Source organism: Diplotaxodon limnothrissa, linkage group LG1 (genome assembly GCF_057381915.1).
Source record: "Diplotaxodon limnothrissa isolate DT_005_m linkage group LG1, D_limnothrissa_male_GT1.1, whole genome shotgun sequence".
Lineage (NCBI taxonomy): Eukaryota > Metazoa > Chordata > Actinopteri > Cichliformes > Cichlidae > Diplotaxodon > Diplotaxodon limnothrissa.
Genome location: NC_140596.1, coordinates 24,316,440 through 24,334,968, shown reverse-complemented (window position 1 = coordinate 24,334,968; position 18,529 = coordinate 24,316,440). Strand labels below are relative to the sequence as shown.

At 40.3% G+C, this 18,529-nt stretch overlaps 1 protein-coding gene across 2 annotated transcripts in view; it reads left to right on the top strand.

Annotated features, from left to right (window-relative positions):
* Positions 1-990: 990 nt before the first annotated feature.
* Positions 991-18,529, top strand: part of acsf3 (acyl-CoA synthetase family member 3) — a 34,987-nt gene continuing 17,448 nt past the window's right edge. Inside the window, exons 1-7 of one of the 2 annotated variants that reach the window (XM_085355535.1) lie at positions 991-1,053; positions 3,516-4,323; positions 6,903-7,058; positions 10,816-10,970; positions 12,466-12,611; positions 16,615-16,712; positions 17,227-17,353. In XM_085355535.1, coding sequence (XP_085211661.1) covers positions 3,604-4,323; positions 6,903-7,058; positions 10,816-10,970; positions 12,466-12,611; positions 16,615-16,712; positions 17,227-17,353 — 1,402 coding nt within the window. In that variant the 5' untranslated portion in view covers positions 991-1,053; positions 3,516-3,603. The remainder of the gene's footprint in view (positions 1,054-3,515; positions 4,324-6,902; positions 7,059-10,815; positions 10,971-12,465; positions 12,612-16,614; positions 16,713-17,226; positions 17,354-18,529) is intronic. The other variant, XM_085355543.1, reaches the window with a different exon arrangement.

Genomic DNA, 18,529 nt, shown 5'->3' with positions numbered 1-18,529 from the left:
TTTTTGAGTTGAATCCTTTGAAAATCTGGCAGCGCCATCTGCGTCAGAAAAACACTGAAGACTCCAAATTCCCTACAAATAAAGGATTCTCTGGAAATTACATAGTTGCTGGGGTAGCATAGCATTCCCTTCAATAGCATTTTCCCTGCGAATGGGAACGAGTGGTCTTTGCCACTATTCCTGAGAGTGGAGGGGAGCACTGAGAAACAAAGGCTCCAGTTTTTAGGAACATGCCATCCTCGTTTGCAGTGTAGGGGGTTTGGGGAGGGAAGTGAAAACTTTTTGAACGTGTGCCATGTCTGTACCATTCTCTTATCTGAGGCCCGCGACTGCCAGCTGGCGGCTGAATGTGCCCACTTGCACTGTGATGATGAAGCCAGCCAAGCTAGTTGGCACACTGCGTGGTGGGACTGGCACGTGATCTAAAACACAGCACTGTGTGGAGCGGCTGCGTATACGTCCCGCTCTCCCCTCCCGTGTCCTCCTCTCTGGCGAGCAGCTTCTCCACTGGATCTGCAGGTCCTCAGTAAAGTGGGTGGAGGTTATGCCAACAACTGCCAAGCTGAGTTAATAACCACGGGATGACAGAAAAACACAGCTCATGCTAGTTTGTTTATAATTAAGGATTTAGTTATCTGAAACTATATTTTTGTTGGCCTGATATTTAACTCATTTCTTATTATTGTTTTGCCCCTTTAATCATCAAAATAGGAAAATTAATTGAGTTTTAAAGCAGCAGTACAGTGATAGGCAGAGACAAGATCATAGGTTTTGCGTTGCTATATCCAGACATGCTTTGAATGTGTGATTGTCATTTTATTTTATGTAAGTTTTTATTTTGTAGACTAATAAAGTAAGATCATTAAAAATCATTTAAAACATTGTTCAAGGGTTATTAAAGCTGCGTATTTAAAGTGTCAACCACCCTGCAGAAACTGGCTTTGTGCTGTGTACTTACGAGACGGGAACTGTTTAAACCACTATTGTTTCAAACCGGACGCTTAATGTTGTGGCACTGTCCTTCACTCCAAGAAATGCCGACTATTATTGTAGGTAAGGTGAAAGTGAAATAGTTAACAGAGAAAGGTGTAGACAGTGAAACTGGGTGTTATTTTACGAGATATCGTTGTGTTTGTAGCCGTCAAACGCGGAGGTGTACCGTTCATGTCATGGCTGATGTCCGGTCACCTGTCCTCGCTGAATAAAGTGAAAGTCAGAGACGGTCAGAGTCACCTGGACTGAGCACAGTGGCGTTAAGATGAAGAGGTTATTTCGGTCGGTGGTCATCCTCGTCATTGTCCGTCCTCCTGTAACTTCACGGTGTTGCTGTTTAAAGCTGTTTAAGTCGACAAGTGACTGAATGATGTTAATGCTATTAAAGAGTCACGATGTTGTTAATCATTGATTAAATAATTTAAATAATAATTTACAATAATAGCGCAATATATGTTAAGTAACTACTATAACAGTGAAAGCTTAACTGACCGATTTTTAGAATTTTAGAAAAATCCCCAGCCTGGAGAAGTCATTTCTGTTGAAGTCAGGGGCATTTTCAAGCTTTTTCTTTCTATCAGTTGGAGCCATTTCAAATAGATGCATCTAGAGAATTCCTTGAGTAATTTTAAGTATTCGGGTAAATATCCGCTACTGTGACGGGAAATCTGTAGCAAAGGTCAATATAAAACACCCAGGCCTTGAAATTGGGAACACTGATTTCCACATATGAGGTGTACTCTGTACCATGAAACTATTCAAATCATAATTTCTTAAAGATCAAATCAAAATCAGTTCTTTATGCTAATATGTCATTATTGTTGATGAATTCTCAACCATAGTTTTATAGAAAAAAATATTTTTATTTTTAATTCCAGTTGTAGTTGTTATTTATTTGCATTCCTTAAAAGAAAAAAGTCGTTTTAGTGTGTGAATGTTCCATAATTTCTCTGACTTGGCTCATAGGAAAACATGAATTGGTTTTGTATTGCCTGTTTAATAATAATATATTTTTCGTCATGTTTTCTTGTTTTTATGACAAAAAAACAAGTTATTGTGATATTCCAAAAATATAAAACCACCTAAAAAAATCTAGAAAGGCGTTTGTCTTGTAGTCTAAAACTTGTGGTGGTGTTCAGCCCCCCTTCCCATAAATAATTTTTAGAAAGAGTCATATGTTTAGTTTAACATTAGTTTAATTCATATGTTCAGGCAGCATTCATGATCCCAGAGTGTATATTCTTGTAGTTTAAAGTATTTGGTCAGCTGACATGGATTGACCCATAAACCATTAACTATATAGAGTACAAAGGTTAATGTTCATTGTGTGTTTGTCTCAGACTGCTGTGTGAATGAGATTGATCCTTTATGAGTTATATTTTTTGCATTGCCACCACCCTTTCTTGGATGTTATAGTCCCTGCTGTTACTGCTCTACCATGTGGTGAAGCAACCTGTCAGAAAGCTCTGAGTGGTGTCCCAGTACAAGTCCCTGAGGATTAAAGGCCTCAGGTCAAAAGTCATTCAGAGCTTTTTTATAAGAGTGGTTGTGTTACTAGCCTCAGGTATTTGAAATTGCCCAGTGTCTGCGGTTTCACAGCGTGTTTTTCAGGACTCTACTTATTTTGAAATAATACATTCAAAAATGTATCTCACAAAATGGGTCAAAACTTCTCAGTTAAAGCATTTTTTTATTTATTCACAACATTTTACACGTCAAACCAACACCATTTGAAACTGTCTGATAGTGTCTGAGGCTGTCACTGTCACAGTTCTTGCACGCTGCAATATTAAATAGCATTGTCTATGCTTAGATACTAAGGTTGCAGACACACTATCTAACACAGCGTGCTTGTTTACTGTAAATACCAGGCTGATAAGAAATCTCAGTGCAGCCAGTGTAAAAATGCCACGTTAAAATGTCAGCCAACACAGTGAAAGAAGGCCCGTTTCTCTGACAACAACCGATCCAACTGCCTAATTAATGAACTGTAGAAAATGTCGATGTCTCACTAAAAATTTCATTATCATCATTCACGGGTTCAATTTCTTATACGCTGGTGACAGATGTGCTAAAGTCCTGTGTGTTTTTTGAGTGATGCCACGTGGTCTCACTCCCTTTCTTCCTCTATCCCAGATGTGTTCTGCTACCAAACTTTGGCACTGAGTGAAACGGTGCTCAGTAGTACTGATGTAATTCAGCCAGTGACTGTCTGTATCTCTGAGTGATTCCTGTAATTATTTTGGAAATAATATATGAAAAATTCAAACACTGGTGGAACCAGATCATCTTCTTTGTTCCTTAATTAAACAGTTATTTATTTTATCAAGCTGACCACATCAGTGCGCTTGCTTTGTATTCGTAACCATCAACCAGCAGATCTACAAAAACCCAAAACTAGTGGTTAATCAGATGGTTAATTGTCACAGAAAGAATCCCTGGTGATCAAAGTTAATTGGCTTTATGACTTTGTGTGTTGCTTCATCAAACTAAGCGCAAATGTTTTTCACTTCAACCCACAGATATTCACTATGAGCAGATGTAAGATACTGATGATGGAGCCGTAATGAGCTTCTAACTGTGGAGCGTATAAACAACTAAAAGTCAAACATGCTGCCAGGATGTATAACCGCTACTTGCCACTATTTGAAGTGGACTTTGCCTCACTGGAAACCTGCCTTTTCCTTAACTTATTGTCCATTGGAGCCAGGGCAATGGATTTTAAGACAGGCAGGTCTGAGAAAGGCTCATAGCTGGACTACAGCACCTTCATCAAGGCTAAACCAGAAGCCGGTGTTTGCCAGAGCTCCAGTGTATGGAGAAAAGCTTGCAGTCATAGACAGCAGTGGTAGCCACAGCTACAAGCAGCTGTACTGCCGCAGTTTAGGTCTTGCAAATAGAATCGGTACAGCTCTGAACTCAGACTTTGGAGGTCTGGAAGGAAAACGCGTCTCCTTCCTGTGTGCTAATGATGCCTCCTATACAGTAGCACAGTGGGCCACTTGGATGAGTGGTGGGACGGCGGTGCCACTCTACCGAAAACACCCACCGGCAGAACTGGAGTACATCATTTCTGATTCCCAGACTTCGCTGCTGCTGGCAGCGGACCCCTACACTGAAACCCTCGAACCTCTGGCACAGAAGCTCGGGCTGCCGTGTCTGAAGCTGCCCCCTACTTCTGACCTGGATGCTTTAAGTGAGGAAGACGCACAGGAGAAGGAGACAGCCATCACAGACTGGGCTGATCTACCAGCTATGATCATCTACACCAGTGGAACAACAGGGCGACCCAAAGGGGTTCTGCATACACACGGCAGCGTCCAAGCAATGGTAAATTATGTCTATTAATTACACTGGAGCCAAAGTAAATTAAGCTATTAGCTTTTCTTTTTTTTTATCATAGGGTTATGGGTCTCTTAAATTAGACCTTTTAACAGTGCATTCATGGTTTGCTGTAAGCTATGTGAATGTACAACTAAAATCAGTTTATGTCAGTTATTTATTAAATGTTTAGGTTTTATTTCTTAATAACAGTCCTTAATAACAGTATTCAATAAAAAATAAGTCCTATCTTATTGTAAGATTTCATAATTGTTGCTTGGAAAGATTATTTTTATAAGGAATGAAGGTTTTTGCTGGATTTCTGTTTACATTTTTTCTTTTGTAAAGTCAGTTTTATTTATACAACTGAAAATTTTAAACAAAGAAAAGGTTAATTAAGCTTCATTTATTGGGAAAAAAATAAATTTGACGGAAGGCCTGACGAATAATTTTGTTTGGCATTAAACTACAGAAGTGCATCTGTTTAAATCATTTGATGTTTTTGGCCATCAATGTGACTTCATAGAAAATTAAAGTTCCTGTGAGGGGGGGAGACGTGAAGGTAAATTTCTGTTTACGTTATTTTGTACAGGCAACCAGATTCAGTGTTCTACATGCATGTTGGTGATGCTCATGTACACAAATGTCAGAATTAATTTAATGATTCAAAGAGTCATAACACAAGCCAGCAGCCATGTACGACCAGGAGACGTCTTTTGTTTTTTGCCCTGATGACATTTAGTACTCTGACGCTGTTCATGATGCTCATCTCTTTAAATACCATTATGCACAATATGTTGGACACAGCGCACCGTAGTGATCACATTCACTGCAGGCATTTTTTTTTTCAAAAAAACCTGACGTTACCTCTCAAAAAATAAAAAAACAAAAAACCAGACAGACTCACTTAATTATTCACTCACTCAGTTTTCCAGACCGACCAGATTCAAGTGAAGTTCTGCCTCCTTTTAGAGTGATTTAATTTTCCACACTGCCAGGCATGTAGGTCAGTTTCACTTAAAATTGCACAGAAAAACTTCAGGAGATCTTTAATGGCATAAATTAGTGATTATTCAGGAAGCACAGTGGGGAAAAAACGAGGGTGATGCTAATCAGGGAATATGTCTCCTGGGGGTGTCTAAACAGTTCTTTAATTTAAGAAGAAAATCATAGATACAGTTTATAGATCTGCATGTGTTAGTTTTGTGATGTTCTCACTGAGATTTGTGTCAATATAACCAATAATAGATAAGCTGAATATGAAGTTAGATGGGGTTTTTTTTTACCTATATTTAAGTCCTGGTTTCACAAAGTTTAGACCTTGAAACATTTTAACAAAATTAATAAATAATAATACTTTTATTGGTGGCATAGTTTAAAAATTATGTGTGTGTATTGTTTACATGACCGTGGCCATTTCCATGTAATGCTAAGCAGGTCCTTAGTCTGATGGTTTCATTACTAGAGTGATTGTAGGAAATGTTTTTGCCTTTCAGCGTTGAAGCATCATATAAGAAAAAGATTTGTTCAAATGAAATTTTTTGAGCAAATCAAACTAAAAAGAGAATTATGGAAAGTGTAAAGTACTAATCATTTTTATAGTAAAGTTAATAGACTAAAAAACTAGATGCTTTTCCTTTTTTCAGAATTTAATATTAATAAAGCTCAACAGCGGTGTTATGTCTGTTTGTCCACTTATATTTGAGTCACTGAAAATGGGGGATTGCATTACATTTAAAGATGAAAATCTGCACTTCAGTCTCATTTGTGGTCATCTGTGGCGATGTGAATAGACAAAAATTATAAAATTGTGTCAGTGTCAAAGAACTTATGGACCTAACTGTATATGTTGGACTTGCACTGATGTTTAAGCTACCCCTTAATTAAGAGCAGCAGAGCATCGATGATAAACTTTAGAATATGTTGTTCTTTTTTGTGTTTTGTTTGCCCAGCACAGAGGGAGAAATTACTGTTGATGAGGTGTTTACAGATTTCTACACCAGCAGCCACCTCAGTGGAGTGGAGTGGGGTTAGGTTATAATGATTTTTAGTATTATTGTGCTTTTTGGCTGTAACCAGTTTCACAGGGATCTCTTGACTTTGTCGGACCTCATACGTGCACAGGTGGAAATTAGCTGGGTGCCAAAAGTTCAGCAAGTAAACAACATCACAAAAAATACAGTAAATCAGACACGTAATTATATGTTATTTTTAATAAAATGCCTTTTTAAAAGTTATTTTTCCCAATTTTAATGCAGTAAACAAAACAAATACAATAAAAGGGATCAAGATCAAGGTTGTTAAAACAGGGATCCTGATACTCCTGTTACTAACAGCAACATGTATGCTGAGGATAAAACCTTTCATTTGAACCTCGCTGTTGTTGGTCTCCTCTCATATAGCGCACTGTGACAATGGGGAAGAATTCAAATAAGTTACAAAAATCAATTTTGCCATCTGGAAGTGCACCAAACGACAGCTTAGGGGAGATCATTGTAACAAATGTCTGTAGCAGTGAAAGCTGACTGAGGTAATTTATTGTAAAGACAATATGACATCTTAACAACCCACTCCGGCCCACCCCTCAGGTCCAGTGTCTGGTTTCAGAATGGGCGTGGTCCAGAGATGATGTCATCCTGCACACCTTGCCTCTCCACCACGTTCATGGCGTCATTAACAAGCTGCTGTGCCCACTCTGGGTGGGCGCCACCTGTGTCATGCTTCCCGAATTCCATCCTCAGAAGGTCAGAGATGCACTCTTCTTCTTCTTCTGTCTCTCGGCACAGTACACAGTGTCTTTTATTATCCCCCGTGAACAAAAGTGGCTTTTTTTAGGGTTCCATCTAACTTAATCATAAGGCAAAGACAGTTTTCAGATTGAGAGGTCTTCTGCAGACAACCCTGATGGATTAAAAAAGACCATTACCTCTTTCCACATGAATCCCTCTTTCTCAGTTGGTGCTTCCCTTTCCCTTTGCTCTTTTGTTCTTGCTCCTCTCTTCTCGCTTCATCTCCTCTCCGTCTGCATCTCCCTCTCTTTCCCCCTCTCACACTGTCAAAACTAAGTGTTTGGGGCTCAGTGATGAATTGCCCTGTGTGGCTTTGTATCTGACCAATGCCGACACACGGCAGGGACTTAAGCAGCAGATCAATCGATGAGCTGACATTGAAGGATGATAGTGCTTGTTTGGCCCTGAGAAGGGAGGGGAAGATAGGGTGCTACGTGTGTGTATATAAGTGTAGCTGTATTGAAGTGTAAATGCACAATTTTTAATGTATGTGTGTGTGTGCCTTTCTGTTTTTTGCTCTCTTTGTTTGTACGTCAGGAAGTCTACCACTTCATGACACTTAAGGTGAATGAAAAAGAAACGACCTTAAAGAAAATGTGTATCTGTCAACATGGGTATTGCTAGACTAATATAGCTATCAGTATTCAACTGTTATCCCTGACCTTGTGTGCCAAACCACAAAACCCCTTCTCTCATCTTCAGAGAAAAAAAAGAGCCTTTATACTCCTCCTCCTGAAGTTACAGTACATTGATGAAGTGATCGATCGTCTTCTATCCCCTAAGATCTCTGAAGGGTACCCTAGGCAGCAGAGGCCAGCATTGATTTCTTTTTCTTCTGATTTTGCCTGGAGATAGTGTCGGGAATTTTCAGTGCAGGAATTGTGATCAAGTAAATCACAGATAAGTCTTTTTCAAGTGTACTGTATTAGACTGACGGGAGCAGATAGCGTTCCTGGGTTTCAAACAGCGTTGCTCGGATTTTTTTTCTTTTTTTAATTTATTTGATTTCTTATTGACTGCTTCATCACAGCAACTACTCAAATGTAATATTACTGTCATTGTTTTTCCTCAAGAGGGATGGCTAAGGCATCAATTTTTAAATTCTAACAGGCAAGGGCATTTTTTTAAGTAGCCTGATTGATGGGAATGCTGCTTGGAAATACTCACAACTGCCTGTTCTGTAATTCAAAGTGAAATTGACATTTTAAAAATAATGTTTCATACACCAGTTGTCTAGTTCAGACAGATAAAGCATTTTGAAAGTGTTTGGCTGTAAGAATCCATATGCCACTCTGTATAGCTGGTTGCTCTCTGTTACAGTCAGCCTTCTCTAGGAAGAGTCAACTATTAGGATAAGTCTTATATAAGAACTGATACTACTTATCAACGTCAATAGCAGGAACTTTTATTATCTGCTAATTCAGACACACTGGCAACCTGAACACTGATGTTTTTCACCTCTGCTTCACATGAAGCATTTACGACACCGATAATGTGACACTGCTGTCAAGGACTGTGGTAATCTGCCTACAGCTGAAGCTATTATCCACGAGGAATATAAAAAAGCTGTCTGTTTGTAGGAACCTGCAAACACTAATTAAAAACTTAGCTAACTACATAGCTGATACTACTATGTTAATGACTTGACTATTAAAACAAGGTCTATTCCACTGTAAGGTCAGTGAAATGCTCGAACATTAAAACACGATGCAGTTGCTTCTCTAAGATCACTGCTGATGTCTTCCCACCTTGGCATTGTGTTAACACACACCTGAATGCTCCAGACCAGCAAGCTACCAAAATTTCTGCTTAATCAAGTGCATTTGATTAGCAGCATCTGGCTGCTACTTACGCTCTTAATTCCTGTGGTTTTGTAAGGCTGTGCTTAGTTTTTCACACACTGATTCTGCTGTTTGGTTTCGTTTTTTTTTTTTTTATTAAATGAAACAGTGGAAGATCACATATTGTTGCTCATCTGAGGTTTTATTTACCCAATTTTTAGATCCACTAAGGACCAGATTATTTTAAATGTTTTCCCAGTACGTAAAACTTTAAAACTGAAAGACATGTTCTTTACTGAGACAGACGAGCTGAGTGAACTTACCTGACAGTTTTTAGGAATCAGCACTACTGGCACATTGACATTCAACAATCGGGCCTTCTCGGGAAGAACTGTTTTCGGGTCTTACGTTGAGTGCAGGGCACATGAAGTTGTTTAGGATGCAGGCCATAGCTCTCGGTTCTCACCGCATCCTGTCCCCTAGGTGGAGGCCAGCTCTTTGACGGACATAAATTGCCTTCCTCTCCCGCCTAGAGTGGGCTTGGTGGGAGCGCTTCACTGCACTTGATAGACACCACCCAGTATGGTCAGGGCACGCTCAGCTAATCATCCTTTTCTCTCTTCAAACTTTTATTCTGTATCTCTTCGCGTGAACCGCAGGTTACTTGCAATTTTTAGATCGGCCTGTAACGCTACTCTGGGAGACTGGATTGGGATTTGATTAAATTGTACTGTTGGCATATCTTAATCATCTTAGCTGTATTTGTCTGTGTGTTTGACTTGTGTTTTTATTAGAGCCAGAGGAAGTGATTGGAAGATAGTTTAGTAGATAATAGATTGGGTGAGTCTGTGATGTGAGGGTCACACAAAAGAGAAGTGGAAGGAAGAGTTTAGAAATTGCTGGCACATTAAGAAGGATGTGGTGTTACTTCAGGTGAGCGCAATGATGGGACAGAGTGCATTTTTCTGTGTGTGAGTATGTGTCTAGGTGTGTATGTGTCTGAGAGAGAGAGAGACTGCAGAGGCAGTGAAGCAGGAAATTACGAAATGGAGAGAGAAGGTAAGTGAATGTGAGATAGGGGGGTGAGAGACGAGGGGGGGGGGGGGATGAAGGGAGGATGTGGGGTCAGAGATGAAAGTAGAGTGAAAGCGGAGCACTTGGAAAATAGAGGCAGAATGAATGAAGAAGAAGTGAGATCGAGTAGCCTGAGAGGAGACAGCTTGGAGGGGGGCACTGGTGGTGGGCTGTGGTGCGGGGGGAGTGACTTAGAGAAGCCGTCGTTCACCTTCATTTAATTCATGCTGTCGTCCTATCCTTCTGCCGTCTACTGCAATGTGTGAGCGTGTGTGAGGAATGAGGTTGAGTGGGCGGGGCCGGGTGTGTAAAATGACTTTGTCCTTGAACAGGTGAGTTTATGTGATTTTCATACAGTATGTTTAGATGTGCATGTAGTTGGCGACGCATGTTTGCGTCCATTAGTGCCCGCCGCTGTTGAAGGCGGCACGTCTGACGCAGCTGAGGATGGGAGTGGCTCCTTTTGTGGCAGTCGAAAAGCACATTTGTCAAAAGTAGCTGCACACGAGGTCTTTTAATTGACCGGCAATACCGCTCCAGTCCGGGGCAGCCGGCTATTTTCTTCCTCCTGACCTTTTAGAAATCTGGGCATTTTTTGCTTGTCTTTTTCCTGCATTATGTTGACAGGTTTAATATGAGGCTGCTGTCTGGACTTTATTCTGCCATTTACATCAAATAAATGAAAAAATGTCACTTTTTTTCCCCTCTAAAACTAATGGAATGAATCTGGATTTAATAATTTAGTCTGCAATGCCCCACTGTTAGATATACTGCTTTTATTTTCCTTATCTCTCCTCCTCCTCCTTCCTTCTTCAGTTATGTGTTGTGCTTATCTCTCTCCCTCTCTCCCCCCACAGGTGTGGGAGATGCTGTTGAGCTCCAAGGCTCCCATGGTTAATGTGTTCATGGCCGTGCCAACTATTTACTCTAAGCTGATCCAGTACTATGATCAGCACTTCACACAGCCTCATGTGAAGGACTTTGTCAAAGCAGTCTGCAAAGAGAGAATAAGGTACTGGTTGTGGAATCTGTGCCACAAGATTTTACTCACAAGTAGCTGTATTTGTGAATACTTCCATGTATGTATGAGTACATATTGATTGGTGGCAAAATGGTTAAGAACAGAGCAACTATAATGTAGCACTGAATGGTTTAATGCAGGGTTTTTATGCAGTGTTTCCTAAATGTCCTTTTCACAGGGATGTATAGAGCTTAATTAAAGTTAATATTAATGCATTTTGTCATCAGTTGGGAGATTATCATCTTTTTTAATCACCCAATAGTTGGATGCTTTAGGCAATTTAAAGAGGAAATTTAATGTTGCTATGGAGTTCATTCATTTTGGGCTCTTCATCATTCCTGTTAGTATTTATTTATGTCCAGATGACTTTGATGGAGAGTATTTTTGGTGAAACTCCTTCAACTTGAAGCCTTGACTTTACCTGACAGAGCAGGATATGACAGCACAAACGTTTGAGTTTGGCTGTAAGCCAGTCTCTGGGCTCCAAACATCTGTATGTTAGTAGCTCAGCTAACTGACAGATGCGTTAGTGATTAGCAATTGGGCCCATTGACCATCACCCTATCCTGGCAGTGTTTTCGGTTCACATTCAAAGAAGACAAAAAAGCAAAATTGGAAAATAAAGTTCATTTGTGAGACAAATTGAAGTTTTTCAGTGCTTCAACTACCTCAGCAAGTTCTGTGTAACAATGACTGATGCAGCTGCAGCTGTTGACCGCGGAGGTGTCTAAACATGATCTATGCATCAAACCACAGTTAACAATTTCAGCTGCTTTTGGAGCAACAACATGTACCTGTCCAACTCACCTCTCTTGCCATCTTTGCTCCTTTTACCGAGCTGAAAACCACATGAAGGTGTGGTTGACGTGCGTGTCAGACTGCGCTCCTCCCCAGAAGTGTTGAAGTGTTCAAACCTGAAGCAAAGTCAGTCCCAAGAAGCATTAAGCCTGTTTTTAAAAGTTTATTTTGGCCCTGAGACACTTGTAGTTCTTTTCATTTGTAATTTGTTTGTCACCTTTCTGTGTGTATGCACTCGTGGCATGCATTATTATTACATTATTATGTTTTCTTGCTACCTGATAATCTTTTGACCTTTGTGGATGGTGTATTAATGTCACACCACATTTCCAGTACATGTTTTGCTTCTTAATAATTTTCACTGCCACAGTTTCTTTTACAAGTGTGTGTGGCATCTGTGTTTTTATTTTGCTTCCTTTGTGCTGCCAATCATCTCTCCCATGCTGCATTCTGTATATTTTTCATAAACAGTCTGCAGTTTCTAGAATACTGTAAGGCACAACCCTATGCTTACTGACTCTCACAAATCAGGTCCTTGGAGACGTGTAAGAAGATGCACAAAAATTGATGTTTCTAATTAGCAAACAATTAGATAATTTACATGTTTCACACAGGTTTTTCAGGCAAAATATAAACTGCAGATGTGTTTTTTGGCGTGTGTCCCTCATGCCTGTCCCTTTCTCTCCAGGCTGATGGTTTCAGGCTCGGCTGCTCTCCCGCTTCCCACTCTGCAGCGCTGGGAGGAGATTACCGGGCACACACTCCTCGAACGCTACGGCATGACTGAGATCGGCATGGCGCTGTCCAACCCTCTCAAGGGCCCACGCGTCCCAGGTTGAACTAAGTGGATGCACTTGTACTCTCACACCTTACACACATATGAGTAAAGAAAGAAATTTTTTTTTTACATGTGTATGTGTGTTACTTATCTTAAAAAGGGAAGTCATGGGATCATTAGTTAACTTTCCGGCAAAGTATTTCACAAACAAGTCAGCAACTCGTTGCACGTTGCTTAACTTTGCACCACTATCTTCTTATCTGCCACGTGTCACTGTTGCAGAGTCCTGTAAACAATGGTTGGAGCCACTCAGCTAGATAAACTTGCATTACACAATTTTAGCTTCATCCAAAAATCTGTATTCTCAATTATCTTCTAAAAACCTGTCTAGAATGTCAAAGTCAGTACCGGATACATGTATAGTTTGGGCGCCAGCTGCGTATGTTTTTTTTTTTTAAAACTCCTTTATCCCTTTGCATAACGATAAAGTTGTGAAACCTCAGGTGTCAAAATACTAACTTGATAATAAAATGCATGTCTTGGTGCTCTTCCAAGCAGAATATGGTCAGGTTACAAACCAGCTGCTGAAGCAATGGCAGGAAATGAGGCCATACAGATAACCTCTTAAAGATCGGTTTGGCATCTGATTATCAGCATCTTTCTTGAAAACCCTTAATGACAAACCAATGGCAGCGTTTTCTGCTCTCTTTTTAAATCAGGCCAACCCTCGATCAGTTTGTCATTTGGTGCATTTATCTTTTGGTACCAAATACTGAGATACTGCACAGCACAACTAGCCAAGCATACTGCCATCAGTGTGTCTGTCAGTCACAGTTTCATTGATGATGAATATTTGATTGGTTGGCAGTCAACCAAGGTTGCCTTTGTGACTGTGGATGTTGTTCTCTTCTAAAACGAATGTCTCAGATTTGTAGGAAAGAGGGTAATTGTCTTTTTTTCCCTGTGTGTAGTAATTAAGCTCTACATTGAGTTGACATTGCTGTTTACAATTTGGTAACGTATGATTATCAATCAACAAACTTGCAATCACTGATTTCTGCCACTCTATGTTAAAAGTATACACATATATATTAGAAATCTTTATCCTGGAAACATAGAAAGGCAGTGTGGTTTAACAGAACGACATAAAATAATAATAATTTAAAAAGCAAACCTTGCTTAATTGAGCCAGTGTTCCCGGTTTATACTACACTTTGAAAATGCTCTCAAAAATTTTGTTCTACTTCACATATAATCCAAAAACCTCTGATGTTGCTCGACCCTCCCTCATCAGTTTGAGTGAGTACTTCAACTTCACGCGTTGTGCTTTAATCAAAGGTAGTTGTCTCTGGCGTGATGTCAGGTAAAACCCCATGATCCCAACTACACCTCCCTCACACACGCAAAAACAAAAGCAAGGTCTGGAAATGAGGTCAGAGTAGTGGCGGTTGCCATCTTCTCCTGTCATCCCCTCTTCCTCTGTCTCTCTCTCTCTCTCTTTCCCTCTCTTTCTCTTCCACCGTCTTCTTCCTTTCCTGTTCCCCAGACAACACTTCCTCTTAAAGGGAGAGCTAATTAGCTTGCAAGTGGATTTGGTAATCCTCTGCCTGCCTGTTTTGTCAGGGTATTGTTTTGTTTGTTGCTCACTGAATGTTTGGCATGAACCGAGCAGGCTGCGTTCGACTCCTCTCAGGTGATTATTAAGAATGGCTTCAAGAGGCCTGCGTTTTTATTGATGTTTCCTCTCAGCATTTGTGTAAGTGTATGTGTATGTCTGCCTGTGTGTGTGTGTGTGTGTGTGTGTGTGTGTGTGTGTGTGTGTGTGTGTGTGTGTGTGTGTGTGTGTGTGTGTGTGTGTGTGTGTGTGTGTGTGTGACGGTGTGAGCACATGTAGGCACGAGGCTGCGCCTGTTTGAGTCGGCGTGTTCCTATCTTGCCTTTTAAGTAGGTTAAAATGGATCAATAGCAACCACAGGAAACACTCTCAGAAGAGCAGTGGAGTGGTATCTCTCTTTCACTCTCACCTTCTTCTCTTTCTCACCCCCCCGCCCCACAGCAGCTAAACAGATGACATTTCAGCTCTTAATACAACTTATTGGCAGCAGTTTCATTAGTAATTCTCTCCTGTATTTAGGCCATGTAACTATCCTGATTTTGCTGTGGTGCTTACACTTTTGGAGCTCTTCATATTAACAAAGCTGAGTGTCTTTCTAGGTCATATTGCCCGTCCTGAGATGTAAACATATGAGATCATCCTCATTTTTTCCCCCCATCTTATTATTATCTCACGCTGCTGCCCCTTTCATCTCTTTGATTCTTTTTTTGTCCCACTTTTCAGGCTTTTTTCCCTGTATTTTCACAGAGAAAGTGTAGATACGGCAGTCTTATAAAAGCAGTTGTTCATAGCTTTTTCCCCACCTTAAAAAGCCAAAACAAAAGCTCTCACACCCCAGCCTTTTTTATCAATCAAAAGGATCCATTTTCAGTTTTAGTGAATTAAGGGTAATCGTGCTAGCATCTGAAAACTGTTATTTTAATACACTATTCCCGATGACCATAAATCGGATAAGTAGTTAGAAAATGAATGAAGTGATGATAAATAGGATGTAGTAGGATTCTCATTCTACCTGTGTAAGAAGTACAGAGTTACTTCACTTGCATTTTCAAGGACAAAAAGGATCTTGAGATAAGGAATTAATTTTTACAGGATTTTTCTCCTGATGCCCAACATTTAGATGCTATTATTAGATACCGCTGCAGTAATGTGATTACATTTAATAGGTTCAAATGGTGTACTTTTTCAGTATTATAATTGCCCTTGGTGGGAGACGGATTGCAAAGTGTGGGTTGGTGTGACTTTTTCCAAGCCAAAGTTCATACAGTTTGAATTGATAGTAAGTAAGTAAGTAAAATTTATTTATATAGCACATTTCACAGATAAAAATCACAAAGTGCTTTACAATAAGATCAGACATACAAGTTAAAATTAATTAAAAGCCCGTTTGTATAAAAATTGATAGAATCCTTCAAAACCTGACGGTCTTTTTATTGGGCAAATGTTAGTCTGCAAAATGATATAAAATATTCAGTTTATTTCATTTATTTATGTAACACTAAATCACAACAACAGTTGCCTCAAGGAACTTCCTTTTGTAAGGCGAAGACCCGACAATAATCCAGAGAAACCACAAAAATCACACAACACCCAAGTACTTGGCCACAGTGGGAAGGAAAAACTCCCTTTTAGCAGGAAGAAACCTCCAGCTAAACCAGGCTATAAAATAAAATATAGGTGCAAATATTAATGCACACAGAAGACCAATGAGAATTTTTTTTGTGCTTTAATTATTTAACTCGCCAGGTGTCACTTGCACACAGTTTGTGGAGACAGCAGGTGATGTCAGGAAATGTGGAAATCCTTTTTTTAGTAACAGTTTTCTCTAAAACGTTACTGCACCTCACAGTTATGAACACTGGATTTTTTAACACAGACTTCTTACTGTATTTTAATACTTGTCAGCTCAGTTATAACATTTCATGCTGCTGTGCTTTATTAATAAAACATGTCAAGTGCTCAGCAGTAAATTAGACTGAAGGACTGAATCCTGCTGTACCCTTGAGTCCTTGTTTCTTCTTTGTTTGTTTTTTTGGAGGCTTCAGAAACAGGTTGAAAGTGCAAACAAACACCTAAAAACAGTTCTATTACTTGACGTTTACTTGAAGTTTGTGCAAACGGCTGCATCAGGCATTGCCCAGAAATCCCCATTACTGTCCGTGTAAGCTGGTTTGTGGTGACTGAGACGAATGGCTTTCAGTTTAGTGTTTTACAAGCTCAGCAAGCCAGTGGCCAGTTTTGGCCTGCAGATGGAGGCTAATGCTGTCTTGGAGAAGATGACTCTTGTGTTAAAAATCTCTCACTGAATGCTTTTGATGGCTTTTTCACTGATTATTGCCAGAATATGTGTTCCACTTCTGTAAAGGCCAAAAATCATCCCATTCTGCTTCGACAAAGTGTATTCTCTTCTCTCTGTGTTCATGGGCTTTCTTTGTGTTTGACAGGAGCTGTTGGGTTGCCGCTGCCTGGTGTGGAAGTTCGGATTGTTATGAATAACACAATTAATACAACCATTGTGGAAGGCACTCACAAAGAGACTCAGGTAATCCATAAGTTCAATATATATAGGTGTCATCAGGTAAAATCATGTGAAAACAAAGGTTTAGCATCAGACTCAATGCAATCCTGTTCCTGTTGCTAATGAAATGCACTTGAATAACTGATGACCAACAAGTGTGAGACCCCAAGGTCAGACTGTATGACGGATAAAGAAAAAGTACATCTCAGACTTTGCAGGCCTGACTTAGCATGTTAAATGTTAAAGTTCATGTCAGTAATATTAGGAAAAGACTGAACAAGTGTCGTTTGCTTGGAAGGATTGCCAGGAGAAAGCCACTTTTCTTTAAAAAGAACATGGCGGCACAGCTTATGTTATATCCAAGAAAATCATAAGACTTCTGGGAAAATGTCCTTTGGATAAACAAAATCAGTGTAGATTTTTAATGATAGTATATAAAACGAACACAGTATATCAGGACTAACATCTCATACCAGCTGTTAAGCACGGTGATGTATTTATCCTGATTTCTTCCTTTCTTTCCATGTATATGCATCAGGTACGACCTGGTCTGGAGGGGAAAGAGGGGGAGCTTCTGGTTCGAGGGCCATCTGTTTTTAAAGAGTACTTTAACAAACCTCAGGAGACCAGAGAGTCTTTCACTGAGGATGGCTGGTTCAAGACAGGTACCAAACCCTCATCTTCCTCAGCAGTATGCATGCATAGCGAGTGCATTTCACTACCATTTATGGTTTGTACTGTCAGAGGGATTCACAGGAGATGAAAGATGTCATAAGATTTTTTTCATCAGTGTTGCACACTGTACTTTCGGGGCACGATGACATGATTTTAAACACTTAAAAACCAGGAGTCCAATGCTGGAAGCACACACATAGTCACACATTCAGACAGTGTGTGTGTGCGCGCGCACATTTTGGGGAACTATGAGGGAGTGATAAATGGACTATGTGTGTTTTTGGTGCTGCAGGGCATTTTTCCTCCTAAGTGGTTGTGACTGCTCCAGGTCCTGAAGAACCAACTATTGCTCTGTGTGTGTGTGTGTGTGTGTGTGTGTGTGTGTGTGTGTGTGTGGTAGCATAGAGGGAAGCTGTCATCAGAGGATGTTCCTCTCTCTAGCCCAGGCAGGCATTCGGTTAGTTTTGAGGGGGGGGGCTGAGGAGTGCAGGAAGAAGGGCAGAAGCAATCAGAGCTTTGAATTGTCATGTAGACCACAGGAAATAAGAGGAGGAAGCAAAAGATTTGGGAAGGAGCTTGAAGTATTGAGCTTGGAGATGTGTTGGAGGGGGTTAGAAAGAGTCAGCTGCAAAGCTGACTCTGGGGACCAAGAAGGTAGCGATCGGGAGCTGCCGATGGTGGTGGAGGCGGGAGTGGGGAACAGCAAGGAAGGAGTGAGTGATGGAGAACGAAGCAGGGCAAGGCAGAGTGTGTTTAATTGGCTTTGCAGGCTGGAAGGACAGAGATCCAGAGCACAGCACGTTGCTGTCACACTCCATTACAGCCACTGGCCACATAATGAGAGCCTGTGCAATCAGCTCCCCACAGACCAGTCCCTCAAGCCACACACACACTGTGGACTACTCTGTTGGAAGCTATCAAACACCTTACCTGCCCTGCCTGTGTTCGCTGATGCCAGTTTCAACACACATGCAGCTTTTTTTCCTTCAAATTTCAAATTCAGATTTTCTTCAATTCTCCGGTGAATCGATGATTCAAACAGGAGCAACTGTGTCGGAAATTCACATTGTTTTGCTTTCTTTGTGTTTTAACTCAGCTCGAGAATAAACTCAAGTACATTTTTAAAAAAAAAAATCCAGATTTTACCAATCAGTGTGTTCACAGGT